The sequence below is a fragment of the Rhinatrema bivittatum genome, chromosome 9 (assembly GCF_901001135.1).
Source record: "Rhinatrema bivittatum chromosome 9, aRhiBiv1.1, whole genome shotgun sequence".
Classification (NCBI taxonomy): domain Eukaryota; kingdom Metazoa; phylum Chordata; class Amphibia; order Gymnophiona; family Rhinatrematidae; genus Rhinatrema; species Rhinatrema bivittatum.
The window spans coordinates 153,288,168-153,314,060 of record NC_042623.1 but is presented as its reverse complement, the minus strand read 5'-3'; the positions used below and the strand labels follow the sequence as shown (position 1 = coordinate 153,314,060).

Genomic DNA, 25,893 nt, shown 5'->3' with positions numbered 1-25,893 from the left:
CACCCAGTTCTTCTCTAGGTCATCAAAACCTTCTTAGTTGTTCACTCTGAACTCCCCCCAGTTCACCTAGACCTGCCACTCCACCAATAGCACACAACAGATGACTTTGATATTAATAGCTTACGATAATTAGCAGTTATAAAATTGTATGTATAAGTTGGCAAATGTACTCAGGTAAATCTCTTATAAAATATCAACTTATGCATGTAACTCTTAGCTCCGCCCCTGAATGACCCTAGACTTCCCCTTTTTTGCACAGGTAAATGTGTGCACACAATAGCTACTTATATGCATAGAGATCTATATTCGGCCACTGTATGGCTCAGCAACTTAGCTGGATAAACAACTTTAGGACAGGTCTGCAGCATGACCAGATTTGCCAGATAAGTTATCTGGCTAATTCTGAATATCGGAGTTATCTGGATAACTTATCTGCCTAACTCTACTCATCACCGATCTGCCCATTTCCATGCCCCTGAGTTATCCATAGCCGGATATTTAATTATTGGTTTACTTAACTAATTATTAATGTATCTATTATTTAAGGAACTTGGATTCTACCAATTCACAGATCTTGGTGGATAACAAAATACATTTACTTATCAAAAAAACAAGAGAACATAAGTGTTCTGCTCACCTATTTATCTATCTATCCTTGTACACTGTATCATGAATGAATCTTTTATTTCAAAATCTATGTATAAAATTTCAGCTATATCAAACTTTTTTTCTGTTTAGATTGACACACCTGTACCTCACTTGTATTAATGTAACTACTGAAAGGAAGGGGGAGGGGTAATAGCACATCTCACTGCCGTTAAGATATTGGTGTGTATAAATGTGATATTCAGATAAGATGGAAGTACTTTGAATTTGAATGAATGCCAATGAGCCGCTTAAACAATACAGTACAGCTCACTGCCAATGAGCCGTTTAACTGTTCTCAATGAAAAAGGTTCTAAAGGAGAAACATTCAGCGCAACTATTACAAAAGCAAAACCATTTTCAGTCAACCATAAAAACTTCTTCAGAGGAAGTGTTTTTAAAGGAGAACATTGAACACAAAAGGTACAAAAGTAAAATCATTTTTAATGCAACTCTAAAAAAAACAGTGGATGCACATCTGTGTAGAGTCAGCAATAGAAGATTTTACAATAACTCTGAACAAGAGTGGAAATGGTGGTTTTAAAAGAGTGGAAATGGTGGTTTAAAAATCTTCTTTGGTGGATATATGTGTCTACGTCTGGTTGAAGTGCTCCTGATGCAGGCGGGACTCCGCCGAAACGCCATGGTGTCGGGCTTTTGAAACAACACCTGGACACATTCACCATTTGGGAATCAAACTGGTTCTTTGGAATACTGTGAACAAACTGAGGGGGGTGGGGTCCCTCCTGTGGGAGGGGGTTTGAAGAATACTGGCTGCCCAATCAGGAAAGAAAAAAATGGCTAAACTGTCAAGTCTCAGTGCCATGGGGGCACTGCAAACTGAGGAGGTAGTATGTTGCCAGAATGTAGTGATAATATTGTAAGCATGTCACGGCTTAGCCATATGCGTCTTTGAGTGGACCAGAGGGAGGAACTGCTTTCTGCTGTGGCAGAGCCGGGGTGGGGGGAGTCACGTCCTCTGCAGCAGAACTGAACGTGGGAGCAGCCGCTGCAGAGTGTCACCACCCAGGAATACATGCCGCAGGAGGTCCTGCTGCTGCCAGCTCCCTACCCAGGGAGAGAGAGCACAGCTGTTGTGAGGGGAGGGGAATGGGCAAAGCGGCCAGAAAGAATGAGGAGCTGGAGGGGAAGGGAGAGAGGGAGGAAGTGGGGAAGGGAGAATAAAGGCAAATATGTAAAAAAAAGTTAAATAAGCAAACCAAAATATGAGAAAATAAAAAAGGATGAGCAAACTAAGCAAAATAGAAAAAGAGAGAGAAACTAGGAAATATTATTGAAAACAATAAAAAAGCAAAAAGTTGGGCAGAGTGGGATGGAGTTTTTCCTCAACTGCTAAAATAGTTTGGCTGACACTGAAGTTTTTTGAAAAACTTTTTAGCCCTTGCCATTATGACGTGTGGCCTGTGTCTTTTGGTGTGGTGTGGAGTATGTGTTTCTATGTTTCTTTGGAGTGATTTTGTCTATATATGTGGTCTATGTCTCTGTGTGTGATGGGGCTGGTTTGCCTGTGTGTCTCTACATATGCCTGGGTGTTGTGTGTCTACCTGTGTTTGTCTGTTTGGATTTGTTGTATGTCTGTCTCTGTGTCTGTGCTGTCTCTGTAGATCTGTCTTCTCTCTGGGGGGGGTCGTATGTCTGTGTTGATCAACAGGCACTACTGATACCTAGGATTGAAGATATCTGGAGGGTGGCAGGCAGAGCAAAATAATTTCCTATTCCATTGCAGTAAAAAAAAAAAATAAGGTCTCTGCCACCCCTCTGATGTTTGTAGCCATGGCTTAGGAAGAACTGCTGCCATCCTAGCAGATGTGGAGGAAAAGGAGATCTGCAGTCTCCCACCATTTGCCTGATGGGGACCTTAATAGGGTCAATGGTCAGGCCTTCTAAGTGGCTTCTGTTGTCCTGAATTCCTATACCAGTCAAACAGCTGATCAAACCAGCATGGGAGGGAGAGGAGCCAGTAGCAGCAGGAATAGCTAGAAGCATCTAACCACTGGCCCTGCTCTCCCATTGACTGGGCTACAGAGAGGGAAGAAAGAGAGGAAGCTGTCTGCCCTTCTGCCCCACAGTCAACATATTTCAAAATGATGCTGCTTTCTCATGGTATTTTGTACTTCAGGTTGGTTCTAACATACATGGCATATTTTGTTTTAGTTTTCATATACTCTACTTCTGTGGCCACATTAGGTTTATATCAATTTAATGTATCATAACCATCCACATACAAAAGTCAAACACTACAAAGACCGAACACATTAAAACAATGGCCCAGAAACATATCCATTCCATTATATTTTCTATCCAAACGTTCACAAAAACTAGATTGCATGAGGTAATAATACTTTTAACGCATGTTAAAGCTTGCAATGGCATTAATATACTTTAGTTCAGCTGATTCCTGATCTGATCTTTCTAACTCAGGGCCACATGTACTAATCAATAAGCATTTTTTTCATAGTTGCAAGGGACTGGATTCCATGAAGATGTTTCTCCCTTTCTACCTATATGGGAAAGAAAGCGCAGTAAATCAGATTCTTAGTGAATCAGGTCCAAAATGGGAAAACCCTATAGTGAATAAGGACTGGAGTTGGCCACCCCTGTGTTAGTGCATCAAGCTATTTGTGTTCTAATCATTTGGCAGTTGTAAGAGAGTTCAGGTACTGATTTGATGCATTCAGCAATTCAATTAAGAAGTCACTGTAAGTAATGGTTACTAGTGATTGCTTGTAAATATTTCTTAAAAGAAAAGTCATGGTTATACTGTATTATTGGTATTTTTTAAATGAAAAACTTACTCTCTGTGGGTTCTTTTGATCTTCTACCACTGGAAGACTTCCTCAATAGACTCCGTCCTGAGGTAAAGAGGCTGGCTAGTTCTTCTAGAGGACTTGTAGGTGTTCTAGAACGTGATCCAGTTTGAGATGAACCATAAGTATTGGTGGAGGCATTTACCATCTTTCCCCCATCTTGTGATGTGTTTCTGACTACAGAATGAGGCACTGATGAAGAGCTTCTTGATAGACTTCCTGTATGTACAGAGTCATATGGTGGAGGTCTTTTGAGGCTTAAGGGGGTCAGAGACCTACTCATAGTCACAGGAGAAGGGCAGGAAGATTGACTTCTAGGATAACCATGTGGAGACTGTGTTCTGTACAAGGTAGAAGGATGTGGAGGTGAGGAAGAATGTCCAGAAGATGTAGTTCCATGAGATGTTGTCTGGTCCTTCTCTACCTTATGCTGTCCAGAAGTATGAGGTGGCAGTGAAGATGGAGAAGCTCCACTCTGCTGCTTGATATAAGACACATTTTCCAGTACAGGAAGCTTTGTGACCTCTAACGGTGTTAAAGGAGATTCATCAGAATTTGGAGAGCACTGTGCTGGTGCTGGTGGGAACACCAAAAGTGGAGGCCTGTGAGAAAGTAAATTTGGGAATGGTGGAGGGATATCACAAAGCAAGCCCTTGGGAGTAGATGGCACTGCAGACTTGGTGAATTCTAGGTCAGGCACTGTAGGAGTAGCACACTGAGAAGAGCAACTAGGATGATCAAACTCATATAGACACTTAGAATCAGAAACTACATCATCAAATATAGGGTACTTCATTTCTTCATAGACTGCTTCACATTGGTCATCCTCATCCTTTTAAAGTCTCTTAATATATTTCCAACCATTTCTATATAAACAGGCTCCTCATCTTCTGTGTCTGGGGCAAGACTGATGATTTGTGATGATGAAGCATCTCTAGATAATGTTATTTTCATAGGGCCATGCTTTTTAATATATGTTTCATCAAAAGATGTGCTGAGTTGTGTGTTTGGGTTTCGTTTCGGTTTGGGTGGAGGAACTTTCTTGGTATATTCATCACTATGAGGCCTTGGCTTTGCTGAAACTAAAAATGAAACAGAATATAAAGTTAAATAGAGCATATCATGCAACACAGAAAACAGAAATATGACTTTGTTAAATTGATAGAAAATCTCTTTGGTATATAATAGTTACTCAAGATATGGATACTACATGATTTACTGTCAGTGATAAAAAAAAATCTGTTCTATTATAATACATATTTTCATGTAATTATTTTAATGAAAAATAAATTAAGTTGGGAAATTATTACTTGCATGACAGCCTTTGAAATCCCAGTCCCCAAAACATTATTTGAAATAGAAAAGAGTCAATATTTTTGGAGAATAAAATCTTAGTAAAAACTACACCAGCAAGAAACTCATGATAATCACATGGAACATGTGAATGTAGTATAAAAATGCTGACATGGGGAGGGTATTTTTATATCAGCCTGTTTAGGGCAAAAATCTGCAGGTACTTTACAGGTTGCAGTAGACTTTAACCTGAATTTTCAAAGCGGACTTATGTATAAATTATATGCACATAAATTATATTTGTTTTCTGTATGCAAAGCATGTTTCTGCAGATAAATAATCCCAATTGCAGGTCCTGGTGCCAGAATATCTGCTTCTACCCATAGATTGACACCAGCACTGGAAACTTGACTCCACCTCTGACCAGCAGTAAAATTTACAGCACCAAGCAAACATGAGTTAAGCTAATGCGCCTCTCTACATTGGGTGGGGTTAAAGTAGCTAATGCCTTCATTAGCATGGGATTTCCATGTAATGGCGCTAAGCAGAATTCACAGTTTTACACGCACATTTTTTGAGTGCAAAACTCCTTACTGCATCTGGAGTAACATTTGCATGAAAGAAATGTGCGCACATTTGAGCATACCTTATTACATCAGGTCCAAAATGAAGTCTGAAATGTTTAGGTTACCAAAGAAAAGACAGATGCTCATTACACATTATATTCATCCACTCTGCACTGGAAACTCTTTAGCATATCGGAATGTTCTTTCAGCTCATAAATAAGGAATACTATATACCTTTTACTGAATCCCTCAGGTACTTTATATTGTGTTTCTGTAATGGATAAATATTTCTCAGAGTGTTGTGTTTAAAACATTTTGTTTAACCAATCATCTACACGAGGAAATGAAGGGAAAGAGTCCTAACCATCAAGCTTCAGAAACACCTAGCAGTCAGCCAAGGGGCACACATAAAATGGCCTTTGGCAGGAACCCCTAACTCATGGACAGTCATGGTGATGGCTAGACTGGTGCACATGGGAAAGGAATTAAAATGTGGACTAGCTCTGGAAGCTATACATGAAAATATGTTACCTAAGCATAGATGGGTGAGCACAGAATGAGTGGGCATCGCAGAAATGAGCAGTGGACAGCTATCAGGTGAAATCGTCAGCTCAGTGTGCTGCAGCAGTCAAAAAAGCAAACAATGTTAGGAATTATTAGGAAGGGAATGGTGAATAAAACGGAAAATGTCATAATGCCTCTGTATTGCTCCATGGTGAGACCGCACCTTGAATACAATTCTGGTCGCCGCATCTGAAAAAATATATAGTTGTGATAGAGAAGGTACAGAGAAGGGCGACTAAAATGATAAAGGGGAGGGAACAGCTCCCCTATGAGGAAAGGCTGAAGAGGTTAGGGCTGCTCAGCTTGGAGAAGAGACGGCTGAGGGGGGATATGATAGAGGTGTTTAAAATCACGAAAGGTCTAGAATGGGTAAATGTGAATCGCTTATTTACTCTTTCAGAAGGACTAGGGGGCACTCTATGAAGTTAGCATGTAGCACATTTAAAACTAATCGGAGAAAGTTCTTTTTCACTCAACGCACAATTAAACTCTGGAATTTGTTGCCAGGGGATGTAGTTAGTGCAGTTAGTGTAGCTGGGTTTAAAAAAGGTTTAGATAAGTTCTTGGTGAAGAAGTCCATTACCTGCTATTAATCAAGTTGATTTAGAAAATAGCCACTGCTATTACTAGCATCAATAGCATGGGATAGATTATGTTTTGGGGTACTTGCCAGGTTCTTATAGCCTGGATTGGCCATGGTAGGAAACAGGATGTAGGGCTTGATGGACCCTTGGTCTGACTCAGTATAGAATGTTCTTATGTTCTTATGACTAAGATAATACATTTTTTTAGGAATTGTGCCTGATATAACTTAGAACCTATAGCTTAAGGGTTAAAAATATATTCAATCAAGAAAAATTCAATGCTAATGCCCCACTTTTCCATAGTGAATGAAAAAAAAAAAAAAGACAACACAGTTATCTCTGTGCAAAATAATACAGTTTTGTATGCTTGCAAAAATATTTAATAAAGTGTCCTTAAGTCAGCAATCAATTAAGTGTTACCAGATTTGCTCCTTTCCAATAACTGAGGATGCTTTATTGCTTGTGTGATTTAAGTGGTTTAAATCCATTAAGCAGGTTTTAGTTGTATAATGGTTACAAAACCATAATTCAGATGCTTTTGCCAAGTTCTAAATATTAAACAGGGCTTTGATTTAATGTGTTGTCTAATCTACAGTGGCACATCGTTCACATAACCTTGTGTGAACTCTAAAGGGATCCACGCTGGCCCTCACCCTGGGAGCAAGTCATTTTAAAGACGCATGAAAATCTGCAACTGCAAGAAATATTATGGAAACAAGATTGAAAAATAAATAGCTTTACATGGAATTTTACTGTACATTAAATTGTTTGCTTTAGACTGGTGATCTTATTCTATACTCCATGCCATTTTATTGTTTGATATGTATGATATGATTTTGTTTGCCTATTTGTCTCTTCCTTAGGTTGTACCTGTTAGATGGACTTTCCAAGCTGCTTGTACTAGTTGTATTTGCTGTTTTCTATTTTGTTTTGCAGATGTATCAATAAAAATGCTTGAACTGTAAATTATTTGCTTTATTTTTTTCCTATCAATATTTCTGAGAAGCTTCAATACTCTGGGTTGGTTCTAGCAGAAATATAAGACAATAAACTCTAATATGTGACAGAATATGACTGAATGTTGAATTTTAATAAATTAAGAATGTACAAGAGTGCTCTCATGCTGTTTAATTAAAATATTGTCTAGTTACCTCATGCACTAATAAAAACACATTTTACATCCCAAAGTACTGCCTTAATGCACAAAGCATTAACATTGGTACAACTGAAAGCTCTGGACTCACTCACATTGGTTTAGATATAATGCTATAATAATATAAAGAGAGATGCTGGACAAAACAGTCTTATCTTTGCTGTTTTGTGGTGTTTTTGAAACGAGAATCATTTTCTAGAATAAAGTGTTATTCCAATTCTATGGATAAAACCCTAATATTCAGTGCCGGCAGGATGGTCTAATAACACCTGCCTCGGACCAGGTGTTAACCTTTAGTGGGTCGGCTGCTATGAAATTTCCCAGTGCTAACTGGTCCAAAGTGAAAGAAATAGCAGGGGAGATTTCTTCACCCAAGCACTCCATAAGATTGTGCTTGCACCTTCTCCACCCAATGCAGACCCAGACTGCCCCTTAGAAAAATCTCAACCTCCCTCGGAGAGCAACTGCAGAAAATCCTCACGAGGCTACCCTCACCACTTCCTGATCCCCCTTTCTGTAAGAATGATGCAACCTATTCTAGGTCACCCACTCCCTGATTTCCACACTGCAATAATGACACAGCCTCCTATGGTGGGCAGTTCCCCTTCTGATTCTTCCCCTCCATAAGAATGACAGAGCAGCTTTCCAGGGGCTACCCAAGATTCACCAACCACAGAATGGGCACCTACCATTTCAGAGGTGACTCTTTTCTTCTCTGGTGGGGGATGGGGGGGGATGCATACCCCTCCTGCTGCCACAGCTACCAAACTGCTGCCTAGTGGTGCTCCATTAGGCAGTTTCTAGTGAAGTGCCACGAAGCAACGTTATTCTGACAGCTGTGCCAGTAGGAGGGCTCTACTTTCTCTTCTGCAGGAGAAAAAAGGACCCTCTGGGAAAGGAAGAGATAGGAGAGTTTGAGAGAATCACAAAGCCTCTAGATGGGGATTTGTCATTCTTGGAGGAGCAAAAGGGGGATGAGGGGTATTCACAAAGGGGCTTCTGCAAATGTTCAGCAGGGAGTCTTGATTTTGCATGGGATGCTTGGGATTTTACAATAGGGGTAGTGGGTCAGCCAAATTTTTTAGGTGGGTCAGAGGGAGGAAATTCCCCTTTCACTTTAGGCCAATTAGCATTTGGATAATTTGCTGCAGCAGATATGCAAATAAGTTAACACACAGTCCTGGCTTTATTGGGGCACCCAGTAAATAGTAGGTGGAGGTCAGCATACCATGCTATTTACTATGAGCATGGCAAAGCCTCGCTTGCACATGATGCTCATGCATTTACATTCTGGTGCATGCAAATTGTAATGTGTACATGTTAACATGTTGGGGGACCATCTTAGTATGCATGCTAATTATTCTTGTTTAGATTACCATTTTTGTGCATGCAAATCAGCATTAATGTGCACATTAAACCAAATTGGCTAGGCCACTTTAGTGGATGGATTTAAGTCCAATGATTTAAGGGTTCCAGAAGGAGCTGTAGTGCATGGTTCTCAGCCGAGGACTGTACATAGGGGGGGGGGGAAATCCCAGGGTAGTTGCAAATGAAGGCTCATGTCACCAATGTGCCAGCCTCAGTTCCGATGGAACTAGAAACACAAAGGAGCAGGAGGAAACTGATTGTGCCCTCCTGTGGCTCCAAAAAATAAAAAATTATCTTTAAGTGCTTGCAGCTTTTCTCTTTATTGGGACATATGCTTTCATATTAACTAGTTTCTATTTGTGTCCCTAACATATAATAGCCCTTGACATACTTGGCTAACAATTTCAGCTGTGCTGTATTACAAAGGAATTCAAAGCTTAAAATAGACTAACAGTACTTCCACTGAAGAAGCAAAATATGACATTTTTTAAAGTTGACATTTGTAGCACACAGGCTATGCATAGCTTTCGACATCCTGAGTATCTGTCTTTCCCAGTTAATTCTGGAAATTCAGTAAGTTTTTGATCAACTTATTCCCCTGAAGCTCTTTTTTTTTCTGTTCCAGGACAGGGTAAAAGAAAATTATGGTTTGGACTTTCTTTGCACCATATGTTTAATCTATAAAATAGAATACAAGGGGGAGTGAGGAAAGGAGATAGGAGGAAGTCCACTCACCCTGCATTTTGCTTTCTTGTCGGCATTTCTGAACAACTGGGAACTGTGAGTAGCTCTGTCGCAGAGCAGTGACATCATCACAGCACCTCCCCCACTGACCATAAAACCTGCGGTGGGGCGGCAGTGCAGTGGGGAGTGAGGAAAGGAGATAGGAGGAGGTCCACTCACCCTGCATTTTGCTTTCTTGTCGGCATTTCTGAACACCTGGGAACTGTGAGTAGCTCTGTCTCAGAGCAGTGACATCATCGCAGCACCTCCCCCACTGACCATAAAACCTGCGGTGGGGTGGCGCCCTGCTGCCGCCAACTCCACGCCTTAGCCGCGTGAGCTGAAGGGGCGCGCGGCTTGGACCGGCTTAGACCGGTTAGGCCGGAGGTTGGCAGGAAACTTTGGTTGAATATTTTCCTAAAAATTTCTCATGGGCAGGAAAAGGAAAGAGAGAATAATTACATCTTCATCTTCGCAACAATTGTGTACTGGACCTATGGACCATCACTTAGTTAGAGTGATAGAAGCGCCAAAAGAGGACAGTTTGGGAGCTATATCCTTTGCCTCCCTTAGTCCTGGCGATGGCCCGAAGTCTCCCCAACAGCCGTCTGGATTGACAACTTATGATGCGGCAAGAAACTCGGTAGGAGCGGCCCAAAGGGACTCAGACCTGCAGACCCAGGTTGAATCTCAATGGACTGAGAAAGTTGTTTCCTCAATTTTAGAGGATTTGTATCCTCCCAGGGATAAAGGTGCCAGTAGCCCTGTAGTAATACAGGACAATGTCACCTTAAGTGATCTTGGGAAAATGATAATGAAGCTTGACAGTAATATATTGAAGATGAATGAGTCATTACTTACAGTGATTAAAACTAATAGAAGTATAATTGAAGAACAGGGGAAAAAAAATTGAGAAATGTGAAAAAGACCTGATTGCTGTAACTAATAGAATACAATTGGTACAAAATTCTGAAAATGCATTTATTCGTGATAGCTTGGCTATACACAAAGACATGGAATACATTGAGAATTTATTTAGAACAAAGAATTTGAGGATTGTTAATTTTCCCCAGACTCGACTCTTATCTCCTTGGGAGTTATTTAAGAAATTCTTAAAAGAGAATTTATTTTATGAAGAGGGAGAAATACCCAATCTTTCCAAAATTTATTATTTAGCGAAAAGATTATCCAGATCAACTGGAAATCAAAATGTTGTGGAAACTCCCTCTACGCCTGGTATATCAACCTTCTTAGAAGAGTCAATGGACCAGATTAATAATAGGTCTACTTTAATTGTTTCTTGTGTATCTGAGGGTGATAAAGAAAAACTGTTTAAGAAATTCTTTACTGCTAGAGATTTGTTATTCTGTGGACATAGAGTTCACATTTTTCCTGATGTGGCTAGGACCACTCAGATAAGAAGGAGAAGTTTTTTGTCCCTAAAATCTAAAGTATTAGCACTGGGTGCAACTTTTTTTTTGAAGTTTCCATGCCTTTGTTTGATTAATTATCAAGGGAAAAAATATGGGGCGGATTTTAAATGCCCTGCGCGCGTAAATCCGGCCGGATTTACACGCGCAGGGCCCTCGCGCGCCGGCTCGCCTATTTTGCATAGGCCGCCGGCATGCACAGAGCCCCGGGACGCGCGTAAGTCCCGGGGCTTCGTAAAAGGGGTGGGGAGGGGGCGGGGAGGGGGCGTTCCTGAAATGACGTGGCATTTCGGGGGTGTACCGAGGCATTTCGGGGGCAGGCCCGGGGGCGTGGCGCCGGCCCGGGGGCATGGTCGAGGCCTCCGGACCAGCCCCCGGATCGGGTGATGGCATGCTAGCAGCCCGCTGGCGCACGCAGATTTATGTCTGCTTTTAGCAGGCGTAAATCTTCCAACAAAGGTAAGGGGGGGTTTAGATAGGGCCGGGGGCGTGGGTTAGGTAGGGGAAGGGAGGGGAAGGTGGGGGGGAGGGCAAAGGAAAGTTCCCTCCGAGGCCGCTCCAAAATCGGAGCGGCCTCGGAGCGAACAGGCAGCGCGCGCTGGGCTCGGCGCGTGCAGGTTGCACAAATGTGCACCCCCTTGCGCGCGCCGACCCCGGATTTTATAAAATCCAGTGTACTTTTGTTCGTGCCTGGTGCGCAATTTTTTAAAATCTACCCCTATGGTTTCATCGATCCTACGCAATTGGAAACATTTTTATTAAACAGCAAGCTTCAATACCAGAGACTGAAGCCTAATAAGAAAGTTTAACTCCTACTCCTTTCAATAATTTGCCTATTTAACTTTATATAGTGATTTCCTTGTTCTCCCCCAATTATAGGGTATAATGGGATATGCAATAAATAAATTGTGTCATTTGGTTATGGTATGTTAATATAGTAAGTATATTATTTCTTTTATTAAATGTGTTGTAACATTTATTTTCTTGTTTTTCATGATGTACCGTGTTTCCCCGAAAATAAGACATCCCCCAAAAATAAGACCTAGTAGAGGTTTTGCCAAATTCTTAAATATAAGACCTCCCCCGAAAGTAAGACATCCCTTGTAAACAGGGGCGGATTGACCTATCGGGGGATCGGGCTTCCCCCGGTGGGCTGGTCAATCCTGTGACGTCATTTTTTTTTTTTTTTTAAATAAAGTTTCCAAAGTATTAGGGGCAGACACGAGCAGTTGTATCCCGAGGGGAGCCAATGCCCCCGGGCACAAGGAAAAGATCGCGTTCAAATGCACTGATGCTCTTTCTCCTTCCTGCCTGTGCGGCCCCGAAAGTAAACGTTGCCGGAGCCGCACGGGCAGGAAGGAGAAAGAGCATCAGCGCGTGCAGAAGAGGAGCCGCTGCGGGCTGCTGCGAATTCCAAGTCGCAGCGGCCCAAGAAGAGGAAAAGACCCGGTAGCAGGGCCAAGGAAGAGGAAGAGGACCGAGAAGTTCAGGGCCGCTGCAGAGCCCATCCTGCGGCAACCCGCGAAGAGGAGGCCCAGAGGTGAGAGAGAGGCTGAGGGTCTGTAGAGGGTGTGTGCATGCGTGTATGAGATGAGTTGAGAGATTGTGTGTGGGAGTGAGGATCTGAATGTTTGCAGAGGCAGCATGTGAGAGCCTCTGTGTGTGTGAGAGAGACAGCATGTGACGGTGAGAGCCTATGCTTGAGCAAGACAGCATGTGGGAGTGAGAGAGAGCCTGTGTGTGTGAGCGTCAGACAGCATGTGCCAGTGAGAGACTATGTGTATGAATGATTGTATGAGAGACAGCATGTGACAGTGAGAGCCTGTGTGTGTGAGAGAGAGAAATGCATGTGAGAATGAGAACCTGACTGTGTTTGAGGGAAGAAGACGGAGAGAAAAGAAATACGGAAGAAAAAAGGACAATATAAAAGGAATTGGCAAAAAAATAAGAAAGGGAAGGTGGAAAAAAAAAAAGCCTGTGACCAACCGATTAGAAAACTAACATCAGCCAGCAAAGGTAAAAAAAAAAAAAATTACTTTTTAGTGATTGGCACATGTAATCTTTGGGAATGTGCAAGAATAGCACTTTCTCTATGCGGATCTCACAATGTACAAGATCAGCAAGGAGAAAGTGGAAGCCCACGGGGCCTGCACAGAGGAGGCAGCAGAATGGGCTTCAGTGTCAGTAGCAGCAATCGGCACCTCCCCAATAGCCATGTGGCAGCAGTGACAGTGGCATCAAGATTACTGACATCTGGGGATGGTGGCAGTACCAGGTGGGGGACCCCTTCCAAGCAGTGTGCAGAGGTTCAAAAGCAGCAGAGTCAGCCCAAGCTGACTACCATGAATGCTGCACACTCTTACCTCTCTCTGACAGCACACTGGTGAGGCATGGCTGACGCAGGGGCAGCCAGCAGCTCAACGGTATTAGACATCCCCTGAAAATAAGGCCTAGTGCATCTTTGGTAGCAAAAATTAATATAAGACACTGTCTTATTTTCGGGGAAACAGGGTAAATCATTGATGAAAATTTAAATTAAAAAAAAAAAGAAAATAGAATACAAATGTAAATATATTGGGTAAGTCACATTGAACTCTTTGGGTCTTGTAAAACAGCTTAGATCAATTTATGTTAATTATCTCACTCAAAGAATAAATTAAATTCCAAGTCTAACCCAACATTTTGTAGAGACAGCATGATAAAGAGGACTTCGAAAAAAAACAAACCAGTAATGTCTTCATTTACATGATCATTCAAAAAATAGTCCAAAATCCATAGATGTACAAATAATAAAAGAACATCTGGTAAGTAATTTATCTTTTCTTGGAACTCCCTTCATGTTGTATTAACAATTGTTGTCTTTTTAAATTTTGGACCATCACAATACCCAAGCAGGTGCCGCAAAATATCAGCATGTTCACTGATTTCAAGATGGCCGCTTGAAAGAAACGGTTTTAGTAGAGCTGTAGCAGAAAATGAAGACACTTTATGCATGTTTTGGAAACTGAAGTATAAGATAAGCCCCTGAAACAGTCATATCAAAACATGATATCATGTCAAGCAGTGGGCAGTAACAAATTTGGGAAGTACTATTCTCATTATTTTATGTGCATACAATTAAAAATTATAAAATGTTTTGTTTTGTTTAAATATCAGAGTTTAGACCTATGATTATCCCAGGACAAGCAGGATGATAGTCCTCACATATGGGTGACATCATCAGATGGAGCCCTGGTACGGAAAACTTCTGTCAAGAGTTTCTAGAAACTTTTGGCTGGCACTGTGGGCCTACTGAGCAAACCCAGCATGCCATGATATTCTCAGCCACAGGGGTCTCCCTTCAGTCTCTTTTTTTCCACCTTGCTGTAGCAAAGCACATCAGGAGCTCTGGAAAAACAATTCCCTCACATTTATCAGGGAAGAAAACTTTCCAGTCACATATTTTCAGTCACAATTTTTCTCATAATTAGGTCTCCTTTCCACATAGTCTCGGTGAGTACCTTTTCAGATATTTTTTGATCAATTCCGGTCACCTTAACGTCGATTCCCGCCGATCATCGACCGTTAATAGGCCAAAGTTTCATCATGGCCTCGGGTTTCAAAAAGTGTCTGGATTGTAACCGGACTATGTCTATCATTGACCCACATTATGTTTGTGTTTTCTGCCTGGGATCAGGCCACGACATCCGGGCTTGCCCAACTTGTGCCCAGATGACACCGAAGGGCAGATGTGCTCGGTTAGATAAGATGGAAGAGTTGCTTAAAAAGATTCCATCATCATCGTCGACGTCATCACCGAGGATAACTCCTCCCTCGGACACTAAACACCGAGGTGAAAAAAGACCCGATGACTGTCTGTCACCAGCACCATCCACAACCTCGATAGCATCGTCTTCAGCATCGAAGAGCCATCGAGAAAAGAAGCGACATCGACATCGATCTGTAGATCTAACGGATGATCAGGCATCGACATCAGGATCCAGATCCATTGGATCGATGCCGAAGAAAGTCCATGTACTAGAGCCAACTCCACCGGCTGTACATGTGGAACCGCGGCGCTCTCCACCGGGCTCGGTGTCGGAGGAAATGCCACCATAACTTATTGTGGAAGTGCCTATAGCGCCAGCAGTACCTTCCCCGGTGGCAGTGGATACTGTCCCAATTTCAAGGGAGGAAGTGACTTCTTTAGTCCAACAGGCGGTCGTCGAGGCTTTACGGAACCTGCAGCCTCCGACAATGCCACCGATACTGGCATCGTTACCGGTACCGGTAGCAAATCAATCCATTTTTTCAGCCTTTGCTGAATAGGCTCGATGCCTTAATAGAGGCATTTCCTATGGCACCGACGGCACCGATTCCATCGACGCAGCCATCGATGCCACCGATGACTCCAACCATTCCGGTCCACAGATCATCGGAGGAGGAAGGAGGAGACTCCAATTCTGCCCCAGGTCCATCGGGACTCCATCGACGCAGATTTCCAAAGGAACCCTCGATGCCTCCCTCGGATCTATCGATTGCAATACATACAGGTCCCTCGGGGGATACAAGACATCAATTTCTATCGAGACCATTGAGGCCTATCGATTCCCCATCGATGCCCTAATTGCCAAAGCTTCCAAAAAACATACCAACAAAAGCTATGTTTAAGGCAAAACACCATCTGCCTTCAGATGATCCTGACCCTCCTTATCATCCTGCACACACACCTTGGAAGGATGTGGATACGGACACAGAGTCAGAGGAAATGCAATCGGAACCCTCTCCACCAGAGGGGAGAAAGAAATTCCCGTCTGAAGATCTGTCATTTTCCAGTTTTATTAAAGAAATGGCAGAGACAATACCATTCCAATTACTAACAGAGGAAGACACCAGGCATAAAGCATTAGAAGTACTACAGTTCGTAGATGCACCTAAGGAAATTATGGCTATTCCAATCTATGAAATCCTTTTGGAATTGCAGCAGTGAATGTGGGAACACCCCTGCTCAGTTCCTGCAGTAAATAAAAGAACAGATGTCACTTATATAGTGCAGCACGCTCCAGGGTATCAAAAACCCCAACTACCTCACCAATCCATAGTTGTGGAATCGTCTCAAAAGAAATCCAGAAAACTGAAGCCTGGATACATTAGGGAGAAAGATTTACCAAGGTTCCATGCTGGTAGCACGCATAGCAGCTTACCAGCTATATATGACACAATACCAGAGAAACTTGTGGAAACAAGTACAGGGTATTGTAGACAACCTTCCACAACAACATCAACAACCTTTGATGACGTTGGTGGACAAAGGACTAGAATCAGGGAAACATGAGGTAAGAGCAGCGTATGACGTATTTGAGACTTCAACCCGTCTCTCTGCCTCTGCAATCAATGCAAGACGTTGGGCCTGGCTCAAAGCCTCAGATCTCAGACAAGAAGTCCAAGAACGTCTAGCAGATCTACCTTGCAATTGAGACAACCTTTTTGGTGAAAATATTCAAGCTATGGTGTCTCAATTGAAAGACTACCATGAGACCCTTCGTCAGCTCTCCAAACTGCCAACGGATCAACCATCCTTTCTCAGGCGACCAGCCCGCAGAGATACGAGGTGCCCTTTCTAAGGTCTAGGAGGTATTATCCACCTACCTCTTCAGGACGTCAATACCGCCCCTCGCAAAGAGGATGCCCACGTCAAACCAAGCAGCAGAAAACCCAGCCACCACCCCAAACTGCACCAGCAGCGGGTTTTTGACCCAAAGCAGAGAACATAAGCCTCTCTCTCTAAACCCTATACCCTCCCTACCAGTCGGTGGTCAACTTCATTATTTTTAACACCAATGGAGTTGCATCACAATAGACCAATGGGTATTAGCCATACTAAATCTGGGTTATTGTTTAAAATTCAAAACAATACCCCAGCATTCTCCTCCCATTCCATTCTGGACAAACATAGTCATCACACCTCAACTCCAAGTAGAACTCTCTACTTTGCTAACCACCAGGGCCATCGAACCAGTTCCCCGGTCTCAACAAGGGACAGGGTTCTACTCCCACTAATTCCTCATTCCAAAGAAAACAGGTGGCCTTTGTCCTATCTTAGACCTCCGCAATCTCAACAAATTTCTTCACAAAGAAAAATTTTGGATGGTATCCCTGGGATCCATCATCCCATCGCTTCAAAAGGGAGATTGGCTCTGTTCTCTGGACCTTCAAGATGCTTATGCTCATATACCAATTTCCATAAAACACTGCAAATACCTACGATTTGTGGTGGGAAGATACCACTACCAGTATCGAGTCCTTCCATTCGGGCTGGCCTCTGCACCTCGAGTATTCACAAAATGTCTGGCAGTGGTAGTGGCACATCTAAGGAAATACTGTATTCACATTTTTCCATACCTAGATGATTGGCTCATCAGAAGTCCATCCAAACAGGGAGTTCTCTTTGCCTTGGAAACCACTATAACCCTATTGCACCGCCTAGGATTTCTCATCAACTATCAAAAATCCCACATCGAACCGTCTCAACTCCTCACATTCATCAGAGCAGACCTCGACACCACAATAGGAAAAACTTCCCTCCCATGCGACCGTGCGGACAATCTAGCTCACCTGGCAAACATCACAATTCATCACCAGTTCGCATCTGCTCATCAAATTCTGGTACTACTAGGACACATGGCCTCCACAGTACATGTTACTCCTATGGCAAAGTTAGCCATGAGAAGAACTCAGTGGACTTTGAAATCTCAATGGCTACAAGCTTTCCAACCATTGTCAAAAAACATTCAAATCACCCACCAGCTACGCCAATCACTTCACTGGTGGACAAATCAGACAGCATTGAAAGCTGGTCTCCCATTCCAACCGGCAACTCCGCAGGTCATCCTGACTACAGATGCCTCCAACCTGGGATGGGGAGCTCACATCAACGATCTTCAAATACAAGGGACGTGGACCACGCTCGAGAAACAGTTTCAAATAAACTTCTTGGAACTTCAAGCGATACAATATGCCCTTTATGCCTTCAAAGACTGCCTCTCAAACAAGACTGTGCTGATTCAAACAGACAACACAGTAGCAATGTGGTACATAAACAAACAAGGAGGCACAGGCTCTTATCTCCTCTGCCAAGAAGAAGTACAGATTTGGGCTTGGGATCTAGAGCACTCAATACAGCTCCGAGCAAGTTATCTGACGGGCATCAAAAACATCCTAGCGGACGATCTCAGTTGACATTTCAGTCCCCATAAATGGTCGCTGGACCCATGTGTAGCGAGCAAAATCTTTCAACGCTGGGGTCGCCCAACCATAGACCTCTTTGCGTCCATACTGAAACACAAAGTGGAAAGGTTCTGCTCCCTCCACGGACATCGATAAACAATCCCCAGGGACGCATTTACTCACCCCTGGAGCACAGGACTTCTATATGCGTATCCTCCAATTCCGCTCATAGCTAAAACTCTCGGGAAGCAAAAGACAGAGGGACAATGATCCTCATAGCCCCGTACTGGCCCATCAAGTATGGTTTCCCATACTTCTTGACTTCTCGATCTCACCACCAATCAGACTGGGCATAGAGCCCACTCTCATAACCCAGAATCAAGGCAAGTTGCATCATCCCAACCTGACAACTCTTGCCCTAACAGCTTGGATGTTGAAAGCTTAATTTTGCAACCACTTAATCTTTCAACTCAAGTCTCTAAAATTCTAGTAGCTTCTCGAAAGCCTTCTACACGTAAATCTTATTACTTTAAGTGGACCAGATTTACAAAATGGTGCCTTCAAAATGTATAGATCCTTTTTCCTGCCCCACCTCTTCCTTATTAGATTACCTATGCCACCTATCGGATTCTGGTCTCCAGACATCCTCTGTTAGGGTACACCTACGTGCCATAGCGGCTTACCATAAGGGTGAACATGATGCGCCTATAATGGCACAACCATTAGTAAGTAGATTCATGAGAGGTTTACTTCACCTTAAACCTCCCATTAAACCACCGGTCACTGAATGGGACCTCAATTTAGTACTAACAAGGCTCATGCGTGCACCGTTTGAGCCTCTACACGCTTGTGAAGAAAAATTCCTCACATGGAAAGTACTTTTCTTAGTAGCCATTACATCAGCTAGGAGGGTCAGTGAGTTGCAGGCGCTCGTCACAAACTCACCTTACACACGATTCCTACATGACCGAGTAGTCCTTTGCAGTCACCCAATGTTCTTAACAAAAGTGGTAACAGACTTTCATATCAATCAGTCAATAGTCTTGCCTACTTTCTTTCCAAGACCACACTCTCATCTGGGAGAGAGAGTTTTACACACTTTAGGCTGTAAACGTGCGCTAGCTTTCTACCTTGACTGCACAGAGGTCCATAGAAAATCCACCCAACTCTTTGTTTCCTTTGACAAAAATAAACCAGGAGTTGCGGTAGGGAAACAGACTCTATCCAACTGGTTAGCAGACTGTATAGAATTCTGTTACGAAAAAGCTAATATTCCTCTCCAGGGGCGAGTAAAAGCACACTCAGTAAGGGCCATGTCCACCTCAGTAGCACACTATCGTTCAGTGCCTATCCTTGACATCGGTAAAGCTGCAACATGGAGTTCCCTTCACACTTTTGCAGCTCATTATTGTCTAGATAAAGAAGGATGACGAGATTCAGCCTTTGGACAATCTGTTTTAAAGAACTTATTTCCAGTATAACTCCAACTACTTCTACATCCATCCTGCTGTGATTCAGGTTGCCTCATTCTTTCCAGCACCAGCAGTACATCAGTTGTTGTGCTCGTTGCACAAGTTGTATGCTGTTGGTACAATATAAGAATGACTCAGCCTCTAGCTTACTAATCACCCATATGTGAGGACTATCATCCTGCTTGTCCTGGGATAAAGCAAAATTGCTTACCTTGTAATAGGTGTTATCCCAGGACAGCAGGATGTAGTCCTCACAGAACCCACCCACCTCCCCGCGGAGTTGGGTACGATACGTTTTATTATTTTATTTTTTAGCTCATGCAAATTGCTACAAACGAGACTGAAGGGAGACCCCTGTGGTTGAGAATATCATGGCATGCTGGGCATGCTTAGTAGGCCCACAGTGCCAGCCAAAAGTTTCTAGAAACTCTTGACAGACGTTTTCTGTACCAGGCCTCCATCTGATGATGTCACCCATATGTGAGGACTACATCCTGCTGTCCTGGGATAACACCTATTACAAGGTAAGCAATTTTGCTTTATATATATATGACCCAATCTGCAGCAAAAATGCTATTTTATGGCATCTGCTTGGGTGTTATGATGGTCTGAATTTTAAAAGAAAAAATCTTTATTTTTATATGGCGCATTCTAATACAACATAAAAGGTGCTTCAAGAAATGTTCAAATATTTGCCAGCTGTTCTTTTACCAGAAGTCCAAGATTTAGGCATGGATAATATAGGCAACTGTCTAGGGTATTTGGAGGGGGAGGCACACTGTTTTTCACTGGGGCCACATTACTGGCGCTGATTTATAACAGGGGCCAGGAGATCCCTCTTGGAGATCTTCAAGCTGGGGATTTCCCCTGGAGCACATCAACTGGGAGGGGAGGGGGCACCTTTAGGGCCCTCTCTCTCCTCTACTACTTTACTCATACAGGCTCTCCCTCTCTCTCTCTCTCATTTACAAAAGCTGCAAAGTCTCTCACACATACACACATTCCATCTCTCTCTCTCTTCCACATACACATCAGCACGGGCTAGGCCCTTCTCACCTCCAGCCACACCGGGGACTGTATCAGAAGCAGCTTCCTCCTCAAGATCCTCACCCTCCCCCCCCCCCCCCAGCGAGACTTCAAACACTGGCAGCAACTCATCCACCTTCCTTTCCAGCCCCCCAATAGTTAAATATCTGACTAGGCAACCCTCATCTCTGGCTCCGGGACTCACTGAAATCTTCTCTGGCAGGGGCTGTTCCCTCTCCCTCCACACGCTTCTTACTTGGGGGCTGATAATACTCCGAGCCTCGCTCTGATTTGGCTGCAGCACTCTTGCTGTTCACCCCCAGACTTGACTTGAACAGTGATGCTGAAGGTGGCTCGGACAGCAAGCGGCTCTTGGGTCAACAGCAGAAAGCTTCTGTCCCATCGACTCTTCAGCATAGCTGAGAATGTTTTGAGTTTTCCTCACCCTGAGATTAGTGGCATGGAGGGGGAGGGAAGGTGGCTGTACAACTTCCTTCACGCCCCTTTCCTGGAAAATAATTTCTTCTTAATTTATATTGCCTCAGATAATAAAATATTTTCCAACCTTTGGAGTTTATGGCTTAATTTTCTGGCTCAGTGTATTTTTTCTCATTCTTTGTCTTGATCTCTATTTTCTCTCTCTGGTGTCCTTTCTTTTTTATTTTCTGTTTCAGTTCTCTCTCTTCTTTCCTTCTTTATCTCTTTCCTTCAGCAATGGATACTTTAATACTTTCTCTTTCTGCATTTTCTCTCCCCTTCTGCTTATTACCTTCATTCTCCTCTTCCTATTCATCTTTCTTGCTCTGCTTTCACAGTTCTTCTTCCAGTTTCTCCTGCACTCTCTCCTCCATTCCTCATCCCTTTCCTTCTTTATTATCACCCTGGATTCCTTCGCTCAATCCAGGTCCTCATTCTCCATCTCCTGCCATCCCTGGTTCTCATCCCTTTCTCTTTGTCTTCTCCATTCCCCACATCTTCTCTCCCTCTGCTTGCTTTCATCTTCCCCTAATTCAACCCTCTCTTTTCCTTGCTATTGCCTTCTCCCTCCCCCATCTTGCTCTGTACTCTATACCCCAACTCTTGCTCCCTCCTTTCTTCACCCACACTTTTGCTCTTCCGTCTTTCTCTCACTTCACACATACTCTCCCTCTTTCCTCCCTCCCACCTCTTGCTCTCTCCTCTCACCACCCCCCCCCCCCCACGATCTTGTCCCTCCCCTTGCTTGCCCCTCTCTTTTCCTATCCTTAGTCCCTCCTCTGGCTCCCCCATCCCCACATTATTGCACCCCCTACTCCCCTACTCCCCTCTCTCACTCTCACTCTTACACACACCCTCATACTCTCTTGCTTTCTTCTTTCTCTGTCCCTTCTCAGCACTCACTACTCTCAAGGGAGCATGGGATAAACACTGGGGATCCCTAAAGACTAGAGGAAGGAAATGAAGAAAAAAGTGCATGGGGTAGGTAACTTGCTGGTGTGGTGGTTAATACTAGGGATGTGAATCGTTTTTGAACGATTAAACTTATCGTCAGATAATTTTAAAATCGTTTAAAATCGTTAGAGTGCAGATACAATACAAATGCCCCCGATTTATTGTCAGGGGCATTTGTATTGTATCGTTAAATAGGGCACGAGAAAACCGGCACACCAAAAAAACCCTAAAACCCACCCCAAACCTTTAAAAGAAATCCCCCACCCTCCCGAACCCCCCCCCCCAAAAAAATGTTTTAAATTACCTGGGGACCAGTGGGGGGGGTCCCGACGCGATCTTTCCTCACTGTCCCCTCCCAGCACTTACTCTTGCTCTCTGCTCTTACTGAAATTCCTCCTACATACACACACACAGGTTCCTTTATCTTCTCTCTGCCCCTCCCCCCAGACACACACAGTTTTTCTCCCTGCCCTTCCCCCATCTTTCATTCACTCACACATGCACACATTCTCTTGCCATTTCCTCTCTATTTCGTTTACCCTGATCCATCCATCCAGGACTGGCAGCAAGAAAGTGTTGTTCTACCTCCTGCTGTGATGGCAAGAACCAATCAACAGCAAGAGGTGGATAATTAGCAGCAGAGCTTCCTTCTGGTCCCCTGCTTCAGATTCCATCCTAGCTTCCGCCTCTTCTCAGCACAGACAGAAGGAAGAGGTGGTAGCAACTGATAAAAGATTGCAATTTCCAGGACCCAGAGATCCTGGCTGCTCTCCCAGAGACCTGGAGTCAGGTCTCTATACCCGGAGTCTCTGGATCAAATCCAGTTCCCGGGATTTCTCGTCGGGCTTCCTTCTGCACCATAAGGTCTACTCTGTGTTTTGCTGGCTCTTCTCATTGGGTGAGCTCCCATGCTACCCTTCTCTAGTGACCTGTCAGAGGTGCAGCCCTTTGTCATCAGTGATGGCCCATGTCAATTACAACAGCACTTCATTATGGTCCAGTGCTGATTTATTTTCTCTTTTTATTAAGACTTTTATTGTTGTGTTTTTATGTTTCAATCTTAAACTACAATAATTCAAGAATCCACAGATACCAGGAAACAACCAATATAGACTATAAATCAAATATTCCTGAAGAAAATGGAGGGTGGGAAACTCAATGAGACCTCATATGTTGCGTGCCCAATGTCTAGGCTTGGGCACGTAATGGAGATGGTGAAGTCGGACTTCACCATCTCCATTACTAGCTCCTGTCAACTTGACTTCGGTTTTGAAGTTGCAAGTTAAGTACAACTTTTTCAGCACTTTTGAGACCATTGGTGCATTGGGACAGCTGTGGTCTATAAGCGTCCCGTTAAATTCAGCTCATTGAGACCTATGATTATACCATAAGGAGAAGCTTGCGCCACTATAAGCTCTCATTAAGCCTAGACATTGGGCACACAACATATGAGGTCTCATTGAGTTTCCCACCCTCCATTTTCTTCAGGAATATTTGATTTATAGTCAATCTTAAACTTTGCATATTTTTACATGTAAACCATTTTGACCGACCAATCTAGTTGTAAAAGTGGTATATAAACCCTTTTAAATAAATAAATCAATGATAATGTGAGGCTGTTTGAGAAGGCTGCTGGAGGAGGGCATGGACCAGATTCTATAGTTAATGTATGGGAGGTTTGTAGTTAGAAAGATGGGGAGACAAGCTGGTTCTTGTTGCGCTCAGGGGTGAACCCCTGTCCTCTGACAGTACAGGGACTGTCCACAGTGGGCGGAACACGGAAGGAGACAGAGGCAGTGTAGAGCTTCACTACTGGAAGCCCGAGGTCCCCCCGGGAGGATCCCGTAGGGACCCGGGCCGCTTGGACTTAGGTGGGCCTCGCAGGGTTTCCTGGGAGAGTATAAGTATGGCGTGCCCACAGACACTAGAGGAGTGCTATCGGGTTAGATGCTGGAATCAGGTTTGAGGAGAGCGAACCAGAATAGAGATGGTGGGGACAAGGCTAGGGACAGAGCCAGAATCGAGCAAGGTCAGGCGAGCAAGGTCAAAGTGCAGGAGTCAGTCCAAGGAGTGGTCAACGAAGCAAGGGTCAAGATCCAGAGGTCAGGCAAGGTCAAAGAGCAGGCTGAGGTCTTGGGCAGGCAGCAGGCAGGCAGACAGGTCAGGAACAAGCTGAGGTCTTTGGCAAGTGACAGGCAGGCAGGTCAGGAACAAGCTGAGGTCTTTACCAGTAAGTCAGTCCAGGGTAAGACTAGGGAGACGAACAACAAACACTGGAACAAGCAGTGTAAGGAAGCAGTCACAAGCAGGAACGGAACTGGAACTGAAGGATCCTGGAACAAGACTAAGAACAAGCAAGCAGGAACACAAGCAAGGGCAATCTCAGGAACAAACCAACCCGATTGCCAAGGCAAGGAAGTGAGGCCAGGAACTTCCTTTTAAAATGAGTTCAATCAGGGTGCACCGTGGAGCTAGGCCCCACCCTAGAACCTACATCAGGGTGGCTGGTCCGTGCGTGCGTGCGTATAGAGGTATGGCTAGCTGCTGAGACGTCGAGGCAGGGCGTGAGTCCTGGCATGCGACCGAAGGCCCGGTGACCACCGCCATGGGACGCCGGGGCCTAGCTGGACTTGCAAGGGCCACGAGGGAGACAGGACCTGGACCCGCTGTGTGACCCCAAAGGTGAGCAGTCCCATGGGCGGGACGACTGTGGGTGGGGCGCGTAACAGTTCTAGTCCATAGACCATAGTTTGATACCCCAAGTCTAGAGCATCCCATTTTTTTAACTTTTTATTTTAGTAATATTTCAATTAAAAAACAATAAAAAAAACTTTGTATCAGTAACCAGTGAGTATACAAACATACAAAAAAGAAAAAATATGCTTACACATATAAATGTATAGAAATATACAATATGTACTACCCCTGAAAATAAGAAAGAAAGGAAAAAGGGGGGGGGGGAGGAAGAAAACATAGAAAGGTATAAGAAAGTCTAAAGCAAATACACTGACGAGTCAATTCTGCTATACTAATACCAAGAGATCATGGAGTCCCTGAGGAACCAGGAGAAGATGTTAACATCTTACGAGCCTCATTGAAAGATTTCAGTTGTTCAGGAGAAAAGAAAAGAAAACTCTCTGAATGATATTTTACAAAGCATTTACAAGGGTAACGCAAAATAAATGAGGCTCCTATGACATAGTGAGGGCAAAGGTAGCACCGGCGCCATTTTGAAGATTGGCAATACGGCCTGCGTGCAGGAGGTCGCTCCCGGACCCCCGGTGGACTTTTGGCAAGTCTTGTGGGGGTCAGGAGGCCCCCCCAAGCTGGCCAAAAGTCCCTGGGGGTCCAGCGGGGGTCCGGGAGCGATCTCCTGCAGGCGTGACGTCGGGAGCCAGGAACCAAAATGGCGCTGGCGTTACCTTTGCCCTGTCACATGATAAGGGCAAAGGGCCACCGGCGCCATTTCTCAATGCAGCCGTGGCCAGAGAGCTGGAGCTCGCGTCAGGACCCCCCCCCCCACTGGACCCCAGGTAATTTAAAACATTTTGGGGGGGTTCGGGAGGGTGGGGGATTTGTTTTAAAGGTTCAGGGTGGGTTTTAG

The 25,893-nt window shown here is 43.9% G+C and overlaps 1 protein-coding gene across 1 annotated transcript in view; it reads right to left on the bottom strand.

The window, feature by feature from the left end:
- The window catches only part of NYAP2 (neuronal tyrosine-phosphorylated phosphoinositide-3-kinase adaptor 2), a 540,181-nt gene that overhangs the window by 304,198 nt on the left and 210,090 nt on the right, over positions 1–25,893 (bottom strand). Inside the window, 2 exon segments of the mRNA XM_029616771.1 lie at positions 3,462–4,307; positions 4,310–4,555. Coding sequence (XP_029472631.1) covers positions 3,462–4,307; positions 4,310–4,555 — 1,092 coding nt within the window.